The 21,212-nt window shown below is 36.2% G+C and overlaps 1 protein-coding gene across 7 annotated transcripts in view; it reads right to left on the bottom strand.

Moving 5' to 3' along the window:
- CNBD1 (cyclic nucleotide binding domain containing 1) overlaps positions 1-21,212 on the bottom strand; it is a 481,111-nt gene that overhangs the window by 125,640 nt on the left and 334,259 nt on the right. For all 7 annotated transcript variants that reach the window (XR_008292521.1, XM_053208140.1, XM_053208138.1 and 4 more), the window contains one exon: positions 20,131-20,263. Coding sequence is in view for 6 of the 7 variants with exons in the window: in XM_053208140.1 (XP_053064115.1) it covers positions 20,131-20,263 (133 nt within the window). In the remaining variant the exon portion in view is untranslated. The remainder of the gene's footprint in view (positions 1-20,130; positions 20,264-21,212) is intronic.

Genomic DNA, 21,212 nt, shown 5'->3' on the forward strand with positions numbered 1-21,212 from the left:
TGGGTCTCTTTAGGCAACATATAAAGGTTTTTTTTTAATTTTTTTAATCCATTCTGACACCCTGTCTTTTAATTGGAATGTTTAGTTCTTTTACATTCAGAGTAATTATTGATGGGTATGTATTTATTGCCATTTTATTACTTGTTTTGTCATTTCTGGATATTTTTTCCTTTCTAGTGTTTATTGCTCTTGTTATCTTTTCTCACTCAAAGAGTCCCCTTTAATATTTCTTGCAGGGATAGTTTAGTGGTCAAGAACTTCTTTAGGTTTTGTTTGGGAAATTCTTTATCTCTCCTTCTATTCTGAATGATAGCCTGCTGGATAGAATATTCTTGACTGAATATTTTTCCCATTTGGCACATTGAATATATCATGCCACTCCTTTCTGGCTTGCCAAATTTCTGTGGAGAGATGTGCTGTTAGCCTTATGGGGCTTCTCTTCTAAGTTAGGGACTTCTTTTGTCTTACAGCTTTTAAAAAAAAATTTTAATGTTTATTTATTATTTGGAGAGAGACAGACAGACTGTGAGTGAAGGAGGGGAAGAGAGAGAGGCAGATGCAGGAATCAAAGCAGGCTCCAGGCTCTGAGATGTCAGCACAGAGTCTGACATGGGTCTTGAATTCGTGGATCATGAGTACATGACCTGAGCTGAAGTCGGAGGCTTAACCAACTGAGCCACCCAGGTACCCTTATCATCTTGCTGCTTTTAAGATTTTTTCTTTATCACTATATTTTGTAAATTCAACTATAATATGTCTTATATTGGCCTGTTTTTGTTCATTTTTATGGAGCTCTCTTTGCTTCCTGGATTTGGATGTCTATTTCCTTCCCCAGATTAGGGAAGTTTACAGATATAATTTCCTGAGATAAACTCTCTGCTTCTTTTGTCTCTCTTTTTCTGGAACTCCTATGATACAAATATTATTATGTTTGATAGAGTAACTGAATTCCCTAAGTCTACTCTTGTGATCCATAATTTTCTTTCCCTCTTTTGTTCAGCTTCATTATTTTCCATTTTTCTATATTCTATATCACTTATTCTTTCATCTGCTTCTTCCATTCTTGTGATCATTACATCCAGTCTGCTTCAAATCTTGGTTATTACATTTTTCATTTCTCTGCATTTCTCTGCAGTAAGGGTCTTCCTGATGTCTTCCATGCTTTTCTCAAGCCCAGCTAGTATCCTTATCATTGTTGCTTTAATTCTGGATCAGGCATATGATTTACACCTGTTTTGATTAGATCTCCAGCTATGACCTTTTCTTGTTATTTAATTTGTAATGAATTCCTCCATCTTGGCATTTTGCCTAGTTCTCTGTTTTCTTCTGATTGGTAGAAAAGCCTTTTGTTTCCTGCTCCTGACAGTAATGGCTTTATGAAGAAGAGGTCATGTAGTGTCCAGGGCCCAGTGCTTCAGGAAGTGTCTCTACTCTGTGCTGCATACACTCTGCTGCCTTGTTTTGGTTGCTCTTTGCCTCAGGTCAGTCATCTGCAGAGGTTCTCCTTGCCTTAAAGGGGCAGTGTGTGGATCTTGGCCAGAGTAAGGCATGTTTTAACTAGATGTGCTCTGGTCTTCTTGTTAAAAGAGACCTGATGCTATTTCTACTAAAATGAAGCTTTACAGAATTCTATGGTCAGTAGACATGGTGTGTGCAAAAGTTTGTGCTGGTTTTTTTCTGGGGAAGGGGCCCACTGCACTGGTCCTTAGGCACACCTGCCAGAGAAAAGCAGTACCCTGAAGCACAGAGGGGCAGACCCTGGTGTAAGAAGGTTATTCAGCCAGTGTTAGCATGTTGCTATTTACTGAAGTTGGTTTAGGCTGAGGGGCAGGGGAAGGAAATGGCACCAGCTAGTTAGTTTCCTAACTAGGGAGAGAGGAATCCATGCTTGTTTTTCTCAAGGAAGCACTTTCAGAAGAGAGAATAATTTCCCCTCATGCATCCCAGGCATTTTTTAGATTTCTGTTTTCACACTGTATGTCTCTGGGTTGCTTGCCAACATGGAGCAGCACAGTGCACCTTAAGCTCTATCCTGACCAAGCCTGCTGACTTTTAAAACCCCAAATTTCAGGGACCTTGTATGGTGGGGACCTGCTCTGTTCCTCTGGGAAAGGGTCTCACTGCACTGGGACTGATGCAGGTTTAACCCAGAAAGGCAGTCATGCCAGAGCACAAGGAAGGGGATTTGGAGCAAAGCAGACTAAACAGTCAGTGACCAGTTTAGCTGCCCTCAGCAGATGTTTTTGTGCCTATGCTGTGTAGTGGGAGAGGGAAATGGTGCCCACCAGTTATTTTTCCCTGGAGAGTCAATGCCACATCTCACAGATGTGCTCCAATAATTATGAACAATCTCTCCCCATGTACCTTAGGTGGGATCCTCAGATCACCCAGTCTGCCCCAGGGTTGCTTGTGGGCCTTCTCTCCAGGTGTAGGGCAGTGCCCTCAGGTCTCTAACCCAGCCAAGCCCAATGACCTCTAAAACTCCAGCTTTTGAGCTCCACTGATTGTAAAAACTTATGAAAATCACCCCCTCTCAGTTTCCCAGACAATAGCTTTGTGGAAGTGTTCTCCTTGTGTGTATCCCTGTACACTCCACTCTCTCTTGGCTTTCTCTCTGTGACAGGGTTGCCGCTCCTCTGCAGCACCTGCAATCCATTTCTCCCCCAAATTACATTTCCATACTTCCCACCTTCCTCAATGTGACTCCTTCTCTCCCTCTAGTTGTACAGTTTGTTCTATCAGTCCTCAGGTCAATTTCTTGGTATTCAGAATGATTTGATGGTTATCTTAAGGCCATGTTTGAGGCACAAGGTAAGCTTAGGGTCCTCCTACTACACAGCCATCTTAACTCCCTCCTCCAATTAATATTTCAACAGAGAGTCATTCCTGCTTCTTTATTTCATCTTATTAGACATACTCAAGATCTCATTATACACCAAAGGAACTCTTTGGTCTAATGCATGCTCTTTGCCTGGACAGATCTCTAGGGGAAATTTTATTTTGTTTTCATACATTAATGAACTGGGCCTTAGAATATAGAAGCAAGTAAAATAACCTCTTTTCTATTTTTGCTCTCTCTCTCCTCCCCCCTTAAAATCTATAATACATCAAATATTAATTACCTAACTACTTGAATTATTCTGGGTCTGTCTTTGTCATCTTATCTCTCCAAATGTGAAAGAACCTTCCAAAAATCATATTATCTTCAAAGCTGATGAAAATTGTCAAGCCCAAGATGGTAAGGGCTTCTATCAATGCATCTGCCAGTGGGAGAATGATTGGGTGCATCACAGCATCCAATAAAAATAGCTTCTTTATTCAGTAGATTCCTTTGGATTTGTATAAAGCAAATTATAATAATTATTTATTTATATAATTATAAAAATAAAGATATTATGGAATATCTTCAAAATACAGAAAAGTAGAAAAAAACAATCAATACTATCAAGAAACAAAAATTATTAACAATTCATAAATAATAGTTACAGTACAGCACAATAGTTAGCATTTAAAGTCCTACTCTGAAATTTTTAGATACTACTTTGATTAAGGTGAATGGTATTTATAATTAACATCTCTATGAATTTGAATGTCCATATACTTGGTATGCATAGAAAAAAAATTATGTCCTATATTTGGTTTGTAAAATGTGAGGAAATGGAATTGTGTCATTTTAATTTTTTTTTTGGTGGAGGAAAATGCAACTTTACTTCTAAATGTCAGGAGATAGAATGCCAAAATTCATTACCTTAATATGGGACATTATAATTTTTTTTAATGTTTATTTATTCTTGAGACAGAGACAGAGCATGAACAGGGAAAGAGGGAGACACAGAATCTGAAACAGGCTCCAGGCTCTGAGCTGTCAGCACAGAGCCCGACGTGGGGCTCAAACCTCTGAACTGTGAGATCATGACCTGAGCCGAAGTCGGATGCCTAACCAACTAAGCCACCCAAGTGCCCCAGGGACATTATAATTTTTATAATGATAAAATAAAAGAGACAATGGTCATATGTGGGAAGTAGAAAGTTCTATAAAGAGCTTCAGCATTGCCTGGGTTGCTCATGAAAAGTTCTGTTTACTCATAAGAAAGTTGAATAGATGAGTGTTCTATTATTAAAATATATTTAATTATATTCTGTTTCCAAGGGATTTGAATTAATTAAATAAATGCTTAATTTATCTTAATTTAATTTCTATCTATCAGCAGGATAATTATTTAAACAGTAGCAATTTTTTACTTTACATAATTGTTTAAAATATTGTTCACCTTTATCATACTGTTATCACAATTAGAGGGGTAAATTTAAAGTGAAAAATGAAAATACCTACTTCCTACAAAGCATATTTGGATGTATTCTATGGATATTAGTATATCTTTGTCAAATTGCAAGATCAATTGAGAACAAAATCAATGGTTTTATAGTGCATAGTTATATTAGTTTCCTGCAGATACTGTAATAAATTGTCACAAACTAGATGGCTTAAACCTGTGAAGTTTAGGGACACCTGGGTGGCTTAGTCAGCTAAGCGTCTGACTCTTGATTTGCTCAGGTCATGATCTCACAGTCATAGGTTTCTGTCCAGCATCAGGCTCCGTGCTGAGTGCGGAGACTGCTTGGGAGTCTCTCTCTCCCTCTCTTTCTGCCCCTCTTGCCCTCTCTCTCTCTCAAAATAAATAACAATTAAAAAATCTTCAAAAAGCCTGTGAAGTTTATTTATTGGTAGTTCTGGAGGCCAGGTTTCTGAAATCAATGTGTCAGCAGCATCCTTCCCCCTCCAAAGAATCACTAAGGGTGGGCTAGAGGGAAATCTTTTCCCTCTGTTAGCCTCTTGTGGTTGCTGGCCTTAGTGTTCTAGCCTGCTAGGTCATCACTCCAATCTATTCATATCACCTTCTCTTCTGCTTGTGTTTCAATTAAATTCCCCTTGCGTTCTTCTTTTAAAGATACATAGATGGCAGACAGGACCCACCTGGATAATCCAGGATAAGGTCTTCTTCTCAACAGCCTTAAGGTTACACATCTTTTGCCATGTAAAGTAATATTCACACGTTCTAGGATTAGGAAGTGAATATATCTTTGGGGAGTCATTTCTTCTGCCTATTACAATAATAAAAGGTGTAATTTAACTACAATATTTAAATTTGTATTTACCAAACTGTTCAAATTTTTGAAATTTTTCATATGTGAGTATCATGTCTACCAAATAAGAACTTCCTCAAACTTATCTTTTCAAACAAGAACTATGTTTAGGTCTTAATAGCAATGCATTTTATTTTCTATTGGCAAAATTTTCAGAATTTTGCATCCAGACTCTAATACTTAAGAGTTAGTGGGGATTTTTTAAGTTTATTTATTTATTTTGTGGGAGAGAGAGGGTGGGGAGGGACAGAGAAAGAGGGAGAGAGAATCCTAAGCAGTCTCTGTGCTGTCAGAGCAGAGCATGGTAACGACAGTCTATCTTACCAACTGTGAGATCATGACCTGAGGTGAAATCAAGAGTTGGAGGCTTTGACTAAGCCACCCGGGCACCCTAAAACTTAGTTTTAAAGATCTCATGTACATGCATCCAGATCCACATGTTTTATACATGGACAAATAATTATTTAGTAAAACAAAATTTCACAATGAAAATTAACAGAAACATTATATTTAATGATATTTCTATCCACAATATTTCTGAAGTAATTTTTGAAAGCTCTTATGATAACATTAGAAGCTGTTTTCACAGAATGTTAAAATTACTGAATTTTATCTAGCAGTTACACATTTCTGTCATGAATTATTACTCTAGCAAAAAGATGTACTACCAAATCATGAGGAAACAGTTTTTGTTTTTTGTTGTCTTTTTTAAAAAAATCAGCTGTTTCATGGGAGAAAGTTAAAATTTCTTGAGTCACAAAGGAAACTGTAATATAGAAAGATCCAAGTAGAAATATTGGAACATACTTGAATTATCTTCACAAATATGTTTAGAAAATAAAGTAATAAAAACACACATAATTTGAATTTGTACCTAAAGACAATCAATAGCACCATAAATCCTTTAATATAAATAAAAATTAATATGAAGCTGAAAAATCAAGCTGTGATCAGGCCCTTCAGCACTCTTGGGAACATTTGCAGATGGAAACAACCAGAGGGCCTGGGTTTTAATGACCAAAACAAAAGGGAAGAAAAAAATGTGTTCTCTTACTAGTTAGGGAATAAGGACAAACATGCTACATAATAAAAACATAAATTACAAATATCTGTCAATGAAAACATGAGTTACAAATATCTGTCCATAGCCAAACAAGTCACTGAGAAAGTTAGGTGTAGCTTGGGCTCTGAGTAGGACAAAAGCAAGCCTCTCACAAACATTTATAAATAGTGGCTTGCACTCACAAAAGACTTAGGAATGGGGATGGGGTGGTCTGTATTTAAATATCTCTGGGAAATACTAGGAATGTTTTATTCTAACTTGGAGGTGATGGGTGAGAGCACAGGCCCATTTAAATTTAAGTTTGAGAATCCTACCCAGTGTTTTTAATATGACATACCCAGATACACATACATCATACACAGACATACCCAGATACACATACATCAGTGCAGCAACAAACTACTCTGTTTGAAATTAAAAGCAAAATAAAGCATCTCATACAAGCACAGATTGCCAAGGGTACTAAAGAATAGAGAAAATGTATTTGAAAAGGTCTATTCCATACGATACCCTGAATAATCAAAATGCTTCCACATTAATTTCTTTCTATTATTAGTATCACTGATGCCTTTTACCTCTTTGCCTCTGCACTAGCAAAATAGACTTTTGTTTTCCACTGCTTCTCTCTTTTCAACAATCATTCATATTGCTTAGCCTGATTCATTCTTCTAAAACTTTTACCTCCTTAGGTAGCTTTTACTATTCAAAAACCTTTAATGACATCAAGTTAGCTATAAAATAAAATACAAGACATGAATATGGAATTTAAAATACATCAGACTGTCTATAGTTGTTACTAGGATCACAATGATCACAAAGAAGCACTTTAACTCAGTTGGGCTGTTTGATCCACTCTCCTAAATCATCTGCAAGGCATATATTGGCTCATGTTAATTTTCCTTTCTTTCCTTTCTTTACCACTCCTACCCACTGTCCAATCATAACCAAAAAATCCTTTCTTCCATTTAACTTCTACTATATCTGTTGGAAAATAGTCACTTAATAATTATCATGGTAAATAATATATATGTCCAGAGATACTGATAATTATTCTATGCAAGATATTTGTGATCCATCTCATTACCTTAAAATTAGTCTTTTATTTTTTCTAATTATTAAATCTCATAAAATCAAATCTAAAGTCAAACTATCCTACACTGTAATAAATGCATTGTAGCTACTCAATATTTAATTTTATGTAATTTTAGAATGCATTTCTTTTTAACTCGACAAAAAGCAATTAATACAGTGATTTCTACATAGTAGATATTCAATAAAAATATGAATTGATTAAAGCAAAATGAAGAATTTCTAAAAAAGCATTTATTTACAAAAGAGATAAACTTTGATGGAATGGATGGGACTAAAGGACTATTTTTGGTTCCTAAGTACAGAACACAGAGTCCTTCTAACTAGATTTAAATAAAAAGAGGTTTATTAGAAGGTATTAAGAAGGTGCAGGAGGACCATGAAACCAGGTTTCAATACTACCAAAAAAAAAAAAAATCAGCCAGTGGAAAGGCCCACCCACAATATAGAGCTTTTCTAAAGGAAACCTCTCTCCTAGGCATCACTTGTAATGCTAGAGGCAAAATCAGAACCACCACCCTCATCACCATGCCTATGAAAAGACCTGCTCCATGACTTCTTGCAAATATTATACAACTGTATTCATTGGACATAAGACAGGCCATAGTCAAAATTAAATATTTTTTAAAAGATTCTAGGAGATGTAGTCTTTAGCTTTTCTAGACTCTACAGTAGAGAAAGGCAGGTTAAAAGTGCTTGAAAGTGGCACTAATCAATATAATCTGCAGTGCCTATCATACTAAGAAAATGTTTCTTATAGCAATATTTATTTAAAAAAAGTGTATACAATGACAAATACAGAAAGAATTTACTAGTATTTACTAAAACCTATTAAAAGTATTTTATTAAAAGTATTTACTAAAACCTATTTATAGCAGTTCTATTTACCAAGTACATTGTGCCAAGCTATCAAGAAAAATGTCAAGAGAATGAGAAGACAAGCCAAAGATTGGGAGAAAATATTTGCAAAAGACATTTATAATAATGCACTGTTATCCAAAATATACAAAGAACTCTGAACAATAACAAAAAAATCTGATTAATAAAACAGGCCAAAGACCTTAACAGATACCTCATAAAAGAAGATGCCTAGATTAGAAATAAGCACATGAACATATGCTTCACTCAAATGTTATCAAGGAAATGCACATAAAACAACAATGAAATACCACTACAAATCTACTTGAAAGGCTGAATTCCAGAACACTGACAATATCAAATGCTGATGCTGATGTGGAGTCACAAAATCTCATTGCTGATGGAAATGCAAAAGAATGCACCCATTTTAGAAGACAGTTTGGCAATTTCTTACAAAACTAAACATATTCTTCTTAATATATTACCCAGGAATTGTGCTCCTTGACATATATCTAAAGGAGTTGAAAAGTTATGTCCATACAAAAACCTGCATACCGATGTTTATAACAGCTTCATTTAAATGGCAAAACTTGGAAGCAACAAAGACGTCTTTCACTAGGTGGAGGGATAAATACACTGTGGTATATCCAGGCAATATAATATTATTGAGTATTAAAAAGAAATGAGCTATCAAACAATGAAAAGAAATGGAGAAACATTAAATATATATTATTGAGTGAAAGAGACCATTCTAAAAAGGTTACATACTGTACAATTCCAATTTTCTGAGACATTGGAAATGGTAAAACCATTTAAAAAACCACACAGCAAAAAGATGTAGTTTCCAGTAGTTAGGGAGCATGGAGGAATGGATGTGTGGAGTGCAGATAATTTGGGGGGCAATGAAACTACTCTATATGATACTATGATGGTGGATAAATGTCATTACACATTCACCCAACCCAGAGAATGTCCAACACCAGGAGTGAAATGTAAAGTAAACTATGGGCTTTGGTTTATGATGTTTCAATGATAATGATGGTTTACTGTAGGTTCATTAATTGTAACAAATGTAACAGTTTCATGAAGTATGTTAAGGGTGGAGAATTCCAGGAGGAGGAGTCAACATGGTGGAGAAGTAAGGGGACCCAAAATTCTCTTGTTAAACATTACCTCAAACACAGCACTATTGAGGCCAGGAGGCTTGGAATTCCATGAATCCAGGCTATAGAGTGACAAAAACATCTCCAGGGCCCCATGACAACAACTTGATGGGCCATAGGGGCATGATTGTGAATTGGGAGAGATAAAACTGGTGGCATAGGCGTGGAGGTGAGGGATCTCCTGTGGACAGACAAAAGGAAGAGAAAGAGAGGCTGTGGAAGTATAGGATTGTATTTGGACAAGAGAAAAACCATGGACTGGGAAAGGGAAAAAATGGAGAAAGAACCAATTTCTAACTTAATCCAGTGTTGTGGGGTTTTCTCCAGACTGGGTCCTGCCTTCTGTACATAAACCTGGGGTTGGTGGGGCGGGGGTAGCCAGCCCTGGGCTTGGTAGCAAGCTCAGAGGTGCAGTATGAGAGAGTAGTCCCCTCCCTTGAGTGCTGTGGGTAAGTATATAGCTGCTCCAAGGACAAAATGCCCTGCAGGCACCTGCCAGCCAGAGGCCCTTTGTCTGCTCGCAGGGTGGAGTGGCACTACCCCAGAACCAGGGTGCACAGAGCAGGATCTTCTAAGACACTAGGGTTTGGGTACGAGCCCAGCACCAGGGAGGCAAGGGAGACTGTGGAAAAGGACAAACCAGCTGCTCATGCCCTTGCAGCACTGTGAGAATGGCCTGAACAGAGTGGTGTGAGACACCCAGTCTAGGGAGGAGAGACTGGGGTGTCACCATTTTTCTCCCCATCACCAACAAGGTCACTTTTTAATATAGTAGTGCTTGCAGGTGCAGGACTATAGCTACATGACAAGCTATAAAAATGAATGAATGAATGAATGAATGAATGAATAGATAGATAAATAAATAAATGACAGAAAACTAGCCAAAATGTTGAAACGGAAGAATTCTCCTCAAAAGAAATTCCAGGAAGAAATGACAGCTAGAGAATTGCTCAAAATAGATATAAACAATATATCTGATTAAGAATTTAGAATAAGAGTCAAAAGATTAATAGCTTGGCTTGAAAAAAGCAGGGAACAGACAGTGGGTCCACACCGGAGGCAGGACCTGCCTATACCAAACCACGCTGATAACTGTGCATCTACAGGAGCAAGACTGACACTGACCAGACCAGACAGCCCCTCTTCCAGACAAGCACAGCCACCGGTTCCAAGGCACCATCAGATATCGGTCCAATGGTTTTGTATTTTTTGATTTGATTCTTGGTCAAGAATATATTTGTTTTTCTTTCTTTTCTCCCTGTTATTTGTTCCCTTCTCTATTCTGTTTTTTGTTTGTTTGTTTAGGCAGACATTTTTAATCTATTATTTTTATATCTCTTCTTTATCTCCTTCTTCTTTATTTTCCTCTCTGTCACTCTGGTTTAAGCCATATAGTTTCTCTGATTCTTTTTTTTTCTTTTTTTTTTCTTTTCTTTTTCCCCACCCCTGTTATTTCTCTCTTTGGCTTCTTCCACCATCCCCCACTTTTTAAGCTTTTTCCAGGACTACCTCAATGAACAAATCAAAGCACTACTGGTAGAAGGTCCAAACCACCACTACAAGTAGGAAAATAAAGCAACCAGAGTCACAACAACAGAGATCACACAACACACTCCAAAAACACTTCCTGAAGGGCCAGGCCATGGACATGTATGTCCTCTTTTTAATATAGTAGTGCTCACATGTGCAGAACATGTGACAAGCAAGCTATTAAAACACATAAAGGACAGAAAACTAGCCAAAATGATGAAACGGAAGAATTCTCCTCAAAAGAAATTCCAGGGAGACATGACAGCTAGAGAATTGCTCATAACAGATATAAACAATATATCTGATCAAAAATTTAGAATAAGAGTCATAAGATTAATAGCTTGGCTTGAAAATAGCATAGAAGACAGCAGAGAATCTATTGCTGCAGAGATCAGGGAACTAAGAAATAGTCATGATAAATTAAGAAATGCTGTAAATGAGGTGCAAAATAAACTAGATGCAGTGACAGAAAGGATGGGGGAAGCAGAGAGGAGAATAAGTGAAATAGAAGATAAAATTAGAAAATGATGAAGCTGAGAAAAAGAGATATAAGAAAATACTAGATCACAAGGGGAGAATCAGAGAACTAAGTGATTCAATGAAACATAATAATAGCTGTATCACAGGAATTACAGAAGAATAAAATAGAGAGAAAGGGGCAGAGGTTTACTTGAACAAATTATAGCTGAGAACTGCCCTAATGTTGGAAAGGAGGCAGACATCCAAATCCAAGAGGCATAGAGAACTTCCCTCATATTTAACAAGAATAGGTCTTCTTCACAGCATATCATAGTGAAACTGGCAAAATATAAAAATAGAGAATTCTGAAAGCAGCTAGGAACAAACAGGTCTTAACCTACAAGGGTAGGCACATAAGGGCAGTAGCAGACCCATCCATGAAAGTCAGCAGACCAGAAGGGAGAAGCAAGAAATATTCAATGTGCTTAATAGGAAAAATATGCAGCCAAGAATCCTTTATCCAGCAAGGCTGTCATTTAGAATAGAAGGAGAAATTAAGGCTTTCCCAGACAAACAAAAACTGAGGGAGTTCATAACCATTAAACCAGCCATGCAAGAGATCTTAAGGGGGACTCTGTAAGTGGAATACTGCAAAGACTACAAAGAACCAGAGACAGCACCACAAGCATAAAATCTACAGATAACACAATGACACTAAATCCATATCTTTCAATAATAACTCTGAGTGTAAATGGACTAAATGCCCCAATCAAAAGACATAGGGTATCAGAATGGATAAAAGAAAATAATAAGATCTATCTATATGCTGTCGACAAAAGACTCATTTTAGACGTAAGGACATCTTCAGATTGAAAGTGAGAGGATGGAGAACTATCTATCATGCTACTGCAAGTCAAAAGAAAGCTGGAATAGCCATACATATATCAGACAAACTAGATTTTAAACTAAAGTCTGTAACAAGAGATGAAGAAGGACATCGCATCATAATTAAGGAGTCTATCCATCAAGAAGAGCAACCAATTGTAAATGTTTATGCCCCCAATTGGGAGATACCCAAATATATAAATCAATTAATCACAAACATAACCAATCTTATTGATAAGAATACGGTAATTGCAAGGGGACTTTAATACTCCATTTACAACAGTGAACAGATCATCTAGGCGGAAAATCAATAAAGAAACAATCGCCTTGAATGATACACTGGAACAGATGGACTTGACAGATATATTCAGAACTATTCATACAAAAGCACCAGAATACACATTCTTCTCCAGTGCACATGGAACATTCCCCAAGACACATCACGTACTGGGTCACAAAACCCTCAATAAATACAAAAGAATTTAGATCATACAATGCATATTTTCAGATCACAACACTATGAAACTTCAGAAAAGCCTCCAATAGCATGGAGGTTAGAGAACATACTACTAAAGAATGAATATGTCAACCAGGCAATTAAAAAAGAAATGTAAAAAATATATGGAAGCAGATGAAAATGAAAACACAATAGTCCAAACCCTTTGGGATGCAACAAAGGAAGTCCTAAGAGGAAGATACATTGAAACCAGGCCTATGCAAAAACAAACAAACAAACAAAAATCCCAAATATAAAACCTAACTGCACACTTTAGGAACTAGAAACAGAACAGCAAAGAAACCCCAAAGCCAGCAGAAGAAGAAATAAAGATTAGAGCAGAAATAAATAATACAGAAAAAAAAACCATATTAGAACAGATCAATGGATCTAAGAGCTGTTTTTTTAAGAAAAATAACAAAATTGATAAACCCCAAACCCCTAGCCAGACTTCTCAAAAAGAAAAGAGAGAGACCCAAATAGATAAAATTATGAATGAAAGAGGAAAGAAAGATAACAACACCACAGAAATACAATTATTAGAGAATACTATGAAAAATTGTATGCCCACAAAATGGACAACCTGGAAGAAATGAACAAATTCAGACACCCACACACTACCAAAACTCAAATGGGAAGAAATAGAAAATTTGAACAGACCCATAACCAGCAAAGAAATTGAATCAGTTATCAAAAATCTTCCAACAAATAAGAGTCCTGGGCCAGATGGCTTCCCAGGGGAATTCTAACATATATTTAAAGCAGAGTTAATACCTTTCCTTCCCAAGTTGTCCAAAAAAAACAGATCAGAAGGAAAGTTTCTGGACTCATTCTATGAAGCCAGTATTAGCTTGATTCCCAAACCAGATAGAGACCCCACTAAAAAGGAGAATTACAGGCCAATATCCCTGATGAACATGGATGCAAAAATTCTCAACAAGATACTAGCAAATAGAATTCAACAACATATTAAAATAATTATGTACCATGATCAAGTGGGATTCATTCCTGGGCTACAGGGCTGGTTCAATGTTCACAAATCAATCAATGTGATACATCACATTAATAGAAGAAAGGATGAGAACCACATGATCCTGTCAATCGATGCAGAAAAAAACATTTGACAAAATACAGCATCCTTTCTTAATACAAACCCTCAAGAAAATCAGTATAGAAGGAACATACCTTAACATCATAAAAGCCATATATGAAAAGCCCACAGCTAATATTATCCTTAATGGGAAAAAACTGAAAGACTTCCCCCTGAGGTCAGGAACACGACAGGGATGTCCACTCTCACCACTATTGTTTAACATAGTGTTAGAAGTCCTAGCCTCAGCAATCAGACAACAAAATGAAATAAAAGGCATCCAAATTGGCAAAGAAGAATTTAAACTTTCATTTTTCATAGATGACATGATACTCTATGTGGAAAACTTGACAGACTCCACCAAAAGGCTGCCAGAACTGATATATGAATTCAGCAAAGTTGCGGGATAAAAAATCAATGTACAGAAATCTGTTGCATTTCTATACACCAATAATGAAGCAACAGAAAGACAAATAAAGAAACTGATACCATTCACAATTGCACCAAGAACCATAAAATACCTAGGAATAAACCTAACCACAGATGTAAAAGATCTGTGTGGTGAAAATTATAGAAAACTTATGAAAGAAATTAAAGAAGACACAAAGAAATGGAAAAACATTCCATGCTCATGGATTGGAGGAACAAATATTGTTAATGTCAATACTACCCAAAACAATCTACACATTCAATGCAATCCCAATCAAAATTGTACCACCATTCTTCTCAAAGCTAGAACAAGCAATCCTAAAATTTGTATGGAACCACAAAAGACCCCAAATAGCCAAAGTAATATTGAAGAAGAAAACCAAAGTGGGAGGCATCACAATCCCAGACTTTAGCCTCTACTACTAAGCTATAATCAAGACGGTAGGGTATTGGCACAGAAACAGATACATAGACCAACGGAATAGAATAGAGACCCCAGAATGAGACCCACAAATGTATGGCCAACTAATCTTTGACAAGGCAGGGAAGGGTATCCAATAGAAAAAAGACAGTCTCTTTAGAAGTGGTGTTGGGAGAACTGGACAGCATCATGCAGAAGAATGAAACTGGATCACTTTCTTACACCATACACAAAAATAAACTCAAAATTGATAAAAGATCTAAATTTGAGACAGGAAACCATCAAAACCATAGAGGAGAAAACAGGCAACAACCTTTTTGACCTCAGTTGCAGCAACTTCTTACTTGACATGTCTCTGAAAGCAAGGGAAATAAAAGCAAAAATAACCTACTGAGACTTCACCAAGATAAAAAGCTTCTGCACTGCAAAGGAAACAATAAACAAAACTAAAAGGCAACCTACAGAATGGGAGAAGTTATTTGTAAATGACATATCAGATAAAGGGTTGGTATACAAATCTATAAAGAACTTATCAAACTCAACACATGAAAAACAAATAATCCAGTGAAAAAATGGGCAGAAGACATGAATAGACACTTTTCCAAAAAGACCTCCAGATTGCCAACAGACACATGATGAGTTCAACATCACTCATCATCAGAGAAATACAAATCAAAATCACATTGAGATATGACCTCACACCGGTCAGAGTGGCTAAAATTAACAACAGGAAACAACATTGTTGGGGACAATGTGGAGAAACAGGAACTCTCTTGCACTGTTGATGTGAATGCAAAGTGGTACAGCTGCTCTGGAAAACAGTGTGGAGGTTCCTCAAAAAAATGAAAAATAGAAATGCCCTACGACCCAGCAGTAGCACTGCTAGGAATTTACCCAAGGGATACAGGAGTGCTGATGCATAGGGGTACATATACTCCAATGTTTATAGTAGCGCTTTCAATAATAGCCAAATTATGGAAAAAGCCTAAATGTCCATCAGCTGATGAATGAATAAAGAAGACGTGGTTTATATATACAATGGCATACTACTTGGCAATGAGAAAAAATGAAATCTTGCCATTTGCAACAATGTGGATAGAACTGCAGGGTATTATGCTAAGTGAAATAAGTCAGGCAGAGAAAGATAGATACCATATGTTTTTACTCATATGTGGATCCTGAGAAACTTAACAGAAGACCATAGGGGAGGGGAAGGGGGAAAAAAGTTACAGAGAGGGAAGGAGTCAAACCATAAGAGACTCTTAAATACAGAGAACAAACTGAGGGTTGATGGTGGGGGTGTTGCAGGGAAGAGGGGAAAATGGGTGATGGGCATTAAGGAGGGCACTTGTTGGGATGAGCAGTGGGTGTTTTATGAAAGCGATGAAACATGGGAATTTACTTCTGAAGCCAAGAGCACACTGTATACACTGTATGTTAGCTAACTTGACAGTAAATTATATTAAAAATAAAATCATGGTAGCCATTCTCAAAAGGCAAAAAAAAAAGTGGGAAATGCTATGTAAGACTGGGGATAGGGGGTATATGTGAAATATCTGTACCTTCGGCTCACTTTTGCTGAGATACTGTAAGTGCTCTAAAGTGTAAAGTCTATTAAGAAAACATTAAGTGAATTAATATATTACATTAGAATATATCTACCTAATGCAAAAAATAGCCATAAAAAAGGAATGGAAGGAAAAAACCATCAGGATCAATAGCAGTTCTAAGCACCAACTTTTTTCTGGGATGCTCAAAAGTGTGCACTGGGGCTGAGAATATAAAACCCCACAGAATGATCTGTAAGATACTGAAGCCAAAAACATATTGGAACTCAGAGCCCAGAACTTTACATTTTTATTAGGTAGAATTTCAAAGTATATATCCTGTGTCTGAAACTCTCCTCTTTTGGTTTGTGAAGACTAGATATCTTTTTTACTATTAGTATAATGGCATATTTTATCTTTCAGAACTAAGTTGACTACCACTTTTTTTTAGGTATCTCTAGTTATTGTTTGCTATGTCAAATTTTGCCTGGAAAAGACAGAGCATACTGATATAGGTAGGATAACAATAAAATATACATAAATAGTTGATTGATGCCAACTTAATTTAATATTTTTTCTTCTACACAATAACTACAGCAACTGGCTGATTAGTGAAATAAGCTGGTTGTTATTTTTTCAGCCAGTAATACTTCGAAAAAAATAACACCTGTGAAGACTTTAATTGGTGTGATAGGAACTGGATATGCCCAAATTACAAGCAACATTGTACACATCTATTACAGTCAGGATCCATTGGCATGTGAAGCTTAAGTAAGAAGACTTAGGAAGTTAACAAAGGAAATTGAGCCAGAAATACGCTTCACTTATTTCATAGATTGCTAAAGATTAATCCTAAATTCTATCACTCTTTTGAATAATTAAATCTCTCTGAAACTTCATCCAATATACATTCCTAAAAGATCAAAATACACATAATTATGCTTTGGAAATCATACTGGTGCTAATTTTAAACCTAGATAATAAAAGTATAATTTGAGCAACAGTCTCTACATTTTCTGATAAAAATTCAAAATCTTGAGGAAAGTCGAGAAGTATTACATCTAATGCTTCTCTTTGATATATCAAGTTTGTCACTACCATAAAAGAAAATTTGATTAGGTTGACAACTTATTCTTCACCTAGGTATGTTTATTTATAAGAACCACAGTATTTCAGGGCTGAAACGGGCTTTGAAGATCATTTATTGTAATTGTCATTCTTCTCTAAGGAGGACAAATGATTTTTAAAACTGTATAAATGTAAGCACCACATATTTGTATTTGGGAATCAGTGGCAAAATAATGCTACTTTGACTTATTCAATATAATCACAGACTGTCCAATGCAATAGATAGATTCCACCAATATTCTTATTTTTTACTCTTTTTTGTTTCCTTTATTTTTTTAAATATTTATTTTTGAGAGAGACAGAGACAGAGCATGAGCAGGGGAGGGACAGAGAGAGAGGGAGACACAGAATCCAAAGCAGGCTCCAGGCTCTGAGCTATGAGCACAGAGCCCAACGCAGGGCTCAAACTCATGAGCCATGAGGTCGTGACCCGAGCCAAAGTCAGATGCTTAACCAACTGAGACACCCAGGCACCCCTCCACCACTATTTTTAAAGACCTTTACTAAAAAGAAGTTGAAACCAGCATTAGTCTAAAAAATTTCATCAAGTCAGTACCTCCTTAACATTCTGATGCTAAATTTAAATATCTTAGGTTGCTTTTTAGACTGAGACACATATTAGTCATCATTAGTAATCAAATGCATTAAAAGCTCATAATTATTCCCCATATACACCTAAAAATATTAATGTCCTCACATATAGACAAGACTGAAGTATTATTTTTTATACAAAATAGTCTTGGGATTGAGGCATGGACCAAAATGTGATATTTCTGATACCAAAGGAGGAACTCATGATAAATCAAAACATTCATATTAAAGAATATATATTTCTATTCAATAAAATATGCTGAATTTATAAATGTTCAATACTTTTTTTTCCCAAGTCAGTTTACTACTTGCTTTTTTATATATACTGTTGGCCAAAAATGGCATTAATAACTCATTAGAAAAAATGTTTCATGAACAAAAATACATCAAAAATTCAATTTTTACAAGCATGATAAAATATGTGTTTGGCTAAATATGGGTTAAACATTGTATTTCAAAACTGTGATAAATAAAAAGATTTAAAAAAAAGCACAGGAAAGAAATTTGGAACAAATTTAGTAAAGAGTTATAATCTCACCAAATTATTTTGTTTAATGTTTATTTTTGAAAGGGAGAAAGGGAGAGAGTGCATGAGCAGGAGAGGGGCAGAGAGAAAGAGAGAGAGAGAATCCCAAGCAGGCTCCATGGTGTCAGTGCACAGCCTGACACAGGGCTTGAACCCATGAACTGTGAGATCATGACCTGGGCTGAAACCGGGAGTCGGCCACTTCACTGACTAAGCCACCCAGGTGCCCCTCACCAAATTTAACAAGTTTATTAGAGAATCTTAGGTTTTCAAGCATAACCTTGCCTGTAGTCATATTTACTTTTTTCTTATAAAACAACCGTCCATATTGGTGCTATGCTGTACCTCACTTTCTATTATACGTTGACTCACTCAAAGGACATCTTTGCCAGGTTTTCCTTAACTTCACCATATTTTTATCATTAACAGTCACAGTATGGAATTAGCAACTCAGACTCATTCTTTTTAGAATTTAATTTTAAGTTTATCTGAAATATTCACCTCCTCCTAGTGCTATATCCCTCACTACACTTAACGGCTCTGAAACTTGAAATGGAAGTATTTCTCTCAAACACTACCTCTTCCATTATAATCTTAGGTACTAAATACTCCACTGTTTCACTAAGAGAAAAGCCAGGCAAGGCTACAAACCTCTCTCTATTATCTTTTATTGGGAAATAGGGATTCCTTACTGGAGGAGATCTAAGGCTGCTCTGACCCACCTACCACAGTTCCTCTTGTATCAGTGTCTTAGTCAGTTTGGGCTGCTATAACAAAATCCTATAGACTGGGCGGCTTAAACAACATTTATTTCTCACAGTTTTGGATACTGTGAAGTCCTAGATACAGATGCCAGTAGATTCAGTGTCTGGTAAGATCTCTCTTTCTTATTTGCAGATACCTGCCTTCTTGTATCCCCATATGGGTAAGAGAGAGAGAGATCATCTCTCTCATGTCTCTTCTTATAAAGGCACTAATCCCATTCATGAGGGCTCCACTCTAGTGACTTAATCACTTGTCAAAGGCTCCACCTCCAAACAGCATCATATTGGGGATTAGGCCTTAAACATATTAATTTTGGGGGGCATAAACATTGAGTCCATAGCAGGTGACATTTCTTACTAATGGGCTCTCATAGATAGAAACAATTGTACAAAATGACTTAATGCTGCCTACGCTTTTTTTGTATGTGTAACCAGGAAATCCACACATCCCTGTCATGCTGAATATTGGACATGATGGCAGCTTCACTGCTGTTACCCCTTAGCTCAGCCTCACCTATTCTCTGTATTTTCCACTGATAATGTATAGCACAGGTACAGATAAGGAAACTTGCTGCTTAAGTAGGCATTCAATCAGGAGAACAGGAAAAATGGATATAACTTCTCACTGCATTTCTCCTTCTTTGGTCTTTGATTGACTGTAAGGACAATAGAACAAGAAGGGCAGGGCCATGGGAAAATATAGAGAGATGTGGAAATAAGGCCAGTCCTAAGATCTTCAAGCCAATACAGAATGATTTTTTAATAAAAAAACAGGCAGGATTCTAAATGTCTAATTAAAAGGTCACATTAAGTAAATTAATGTGCTTAAGTACATTAAATAAAATAATATGAAGAAATGTTATATCAAACATTAAAACAATGAAAAATTACAAATGCCAGTACTATGTTATATAAAGAAGATGATTCAAAATTGCATTAAACTCACCATAACCTGGAGGAAATTTTTTCCATTTAATGAGTGCAACTAGCTCACATATGGATAAAGTTGGCCACTCCTCATAATATGGACATTTATGAATTAATTTCATCTTTTCTTTATTTTCAAGCTTTATGTTTTCCTGAAAAAGTCATTAAAAAAGAAGGAAAATGTATAGCAGATAGATAAATGGCATAACAGAAAAATAAAGGTTATATAGCACAAAATACATTTGAATTTTATAGGAGCATCATTCCAAGACCACATAACCATATTGAAATTTTAGTCTTCTGGTGTGCTACTAAAATTATATTTTCCCACCTTTCATAATATATTTAGACTTCCATAAATATTTTTGCATTTCTTAAAAATCTTGTCATAATCCAGACTAAACTCAAAAGTTGTACATGATAATATCAAATAATTGATACTTACATTTTGAAAATAAAACATACCAAATATTGTTAGAAGTGAGTGACTCTGAATTCAGGGATTTGGAAGGAAGTTGAATTCTGAGATAGTCTTCTGTACCACTGACACTGAGACCACTATATCAAAAGAAATCCTGACTATTTTTAGAGACCTAAGTCAAGAAGATGGATGACTCACCATCTCCCTCCAACCAAAGAACCCAACTGTAGCCGATGCCAGTGCCTTATTGCACCAGCACCAGACTTAGACCCTTTCAAGAAAAGCTGGCAGAGCAGAACAATGGGGGCCTTTTGATGCAGTCACTTATACAAACTTTCTCTGCCATCAGGTGAGGAGAAATCAAAAAAGTGAAAATTTTGTATTTGACTTAAGGAGAGTAAGTTGGTAAACTTGAAGTAAATAAATTATCTTAATGTAGCAGAATTAGGGGATCAGAATTAAGTTGTGATCACCTATTCATGCAAGTCTGGGTTTGAATGTCTATTAAAGCGATAAAATAGCATGCCAATTATTCCCAACTGTTTTTTTTTCAGGTGGACTGTACAGATTTAGAGATCTGTCTGTATGATTGTCTGGTATCCCTAACACATGACATGCTGTTGACAACCAAAACATGCTTGTTGAGTGAATATATGAATAAATGGATGCATAAATGAATG

This window comes from Acinonyx jubatus, chromosome F2, assembly GCF_027475565.1.
Source record: "Acinonyx jubatus isolate Ajub_Pintada_27869175 chromosome F2, VMU_Ajub_asm_v1.0, whole genome shotgun sequence".
Taxonomy (NCBI): Eukaryota; Metazoa; Chordata; class Mammalia; order Carnivora; family Felidae; genus Acinonyx; species Acinonyx jubatus.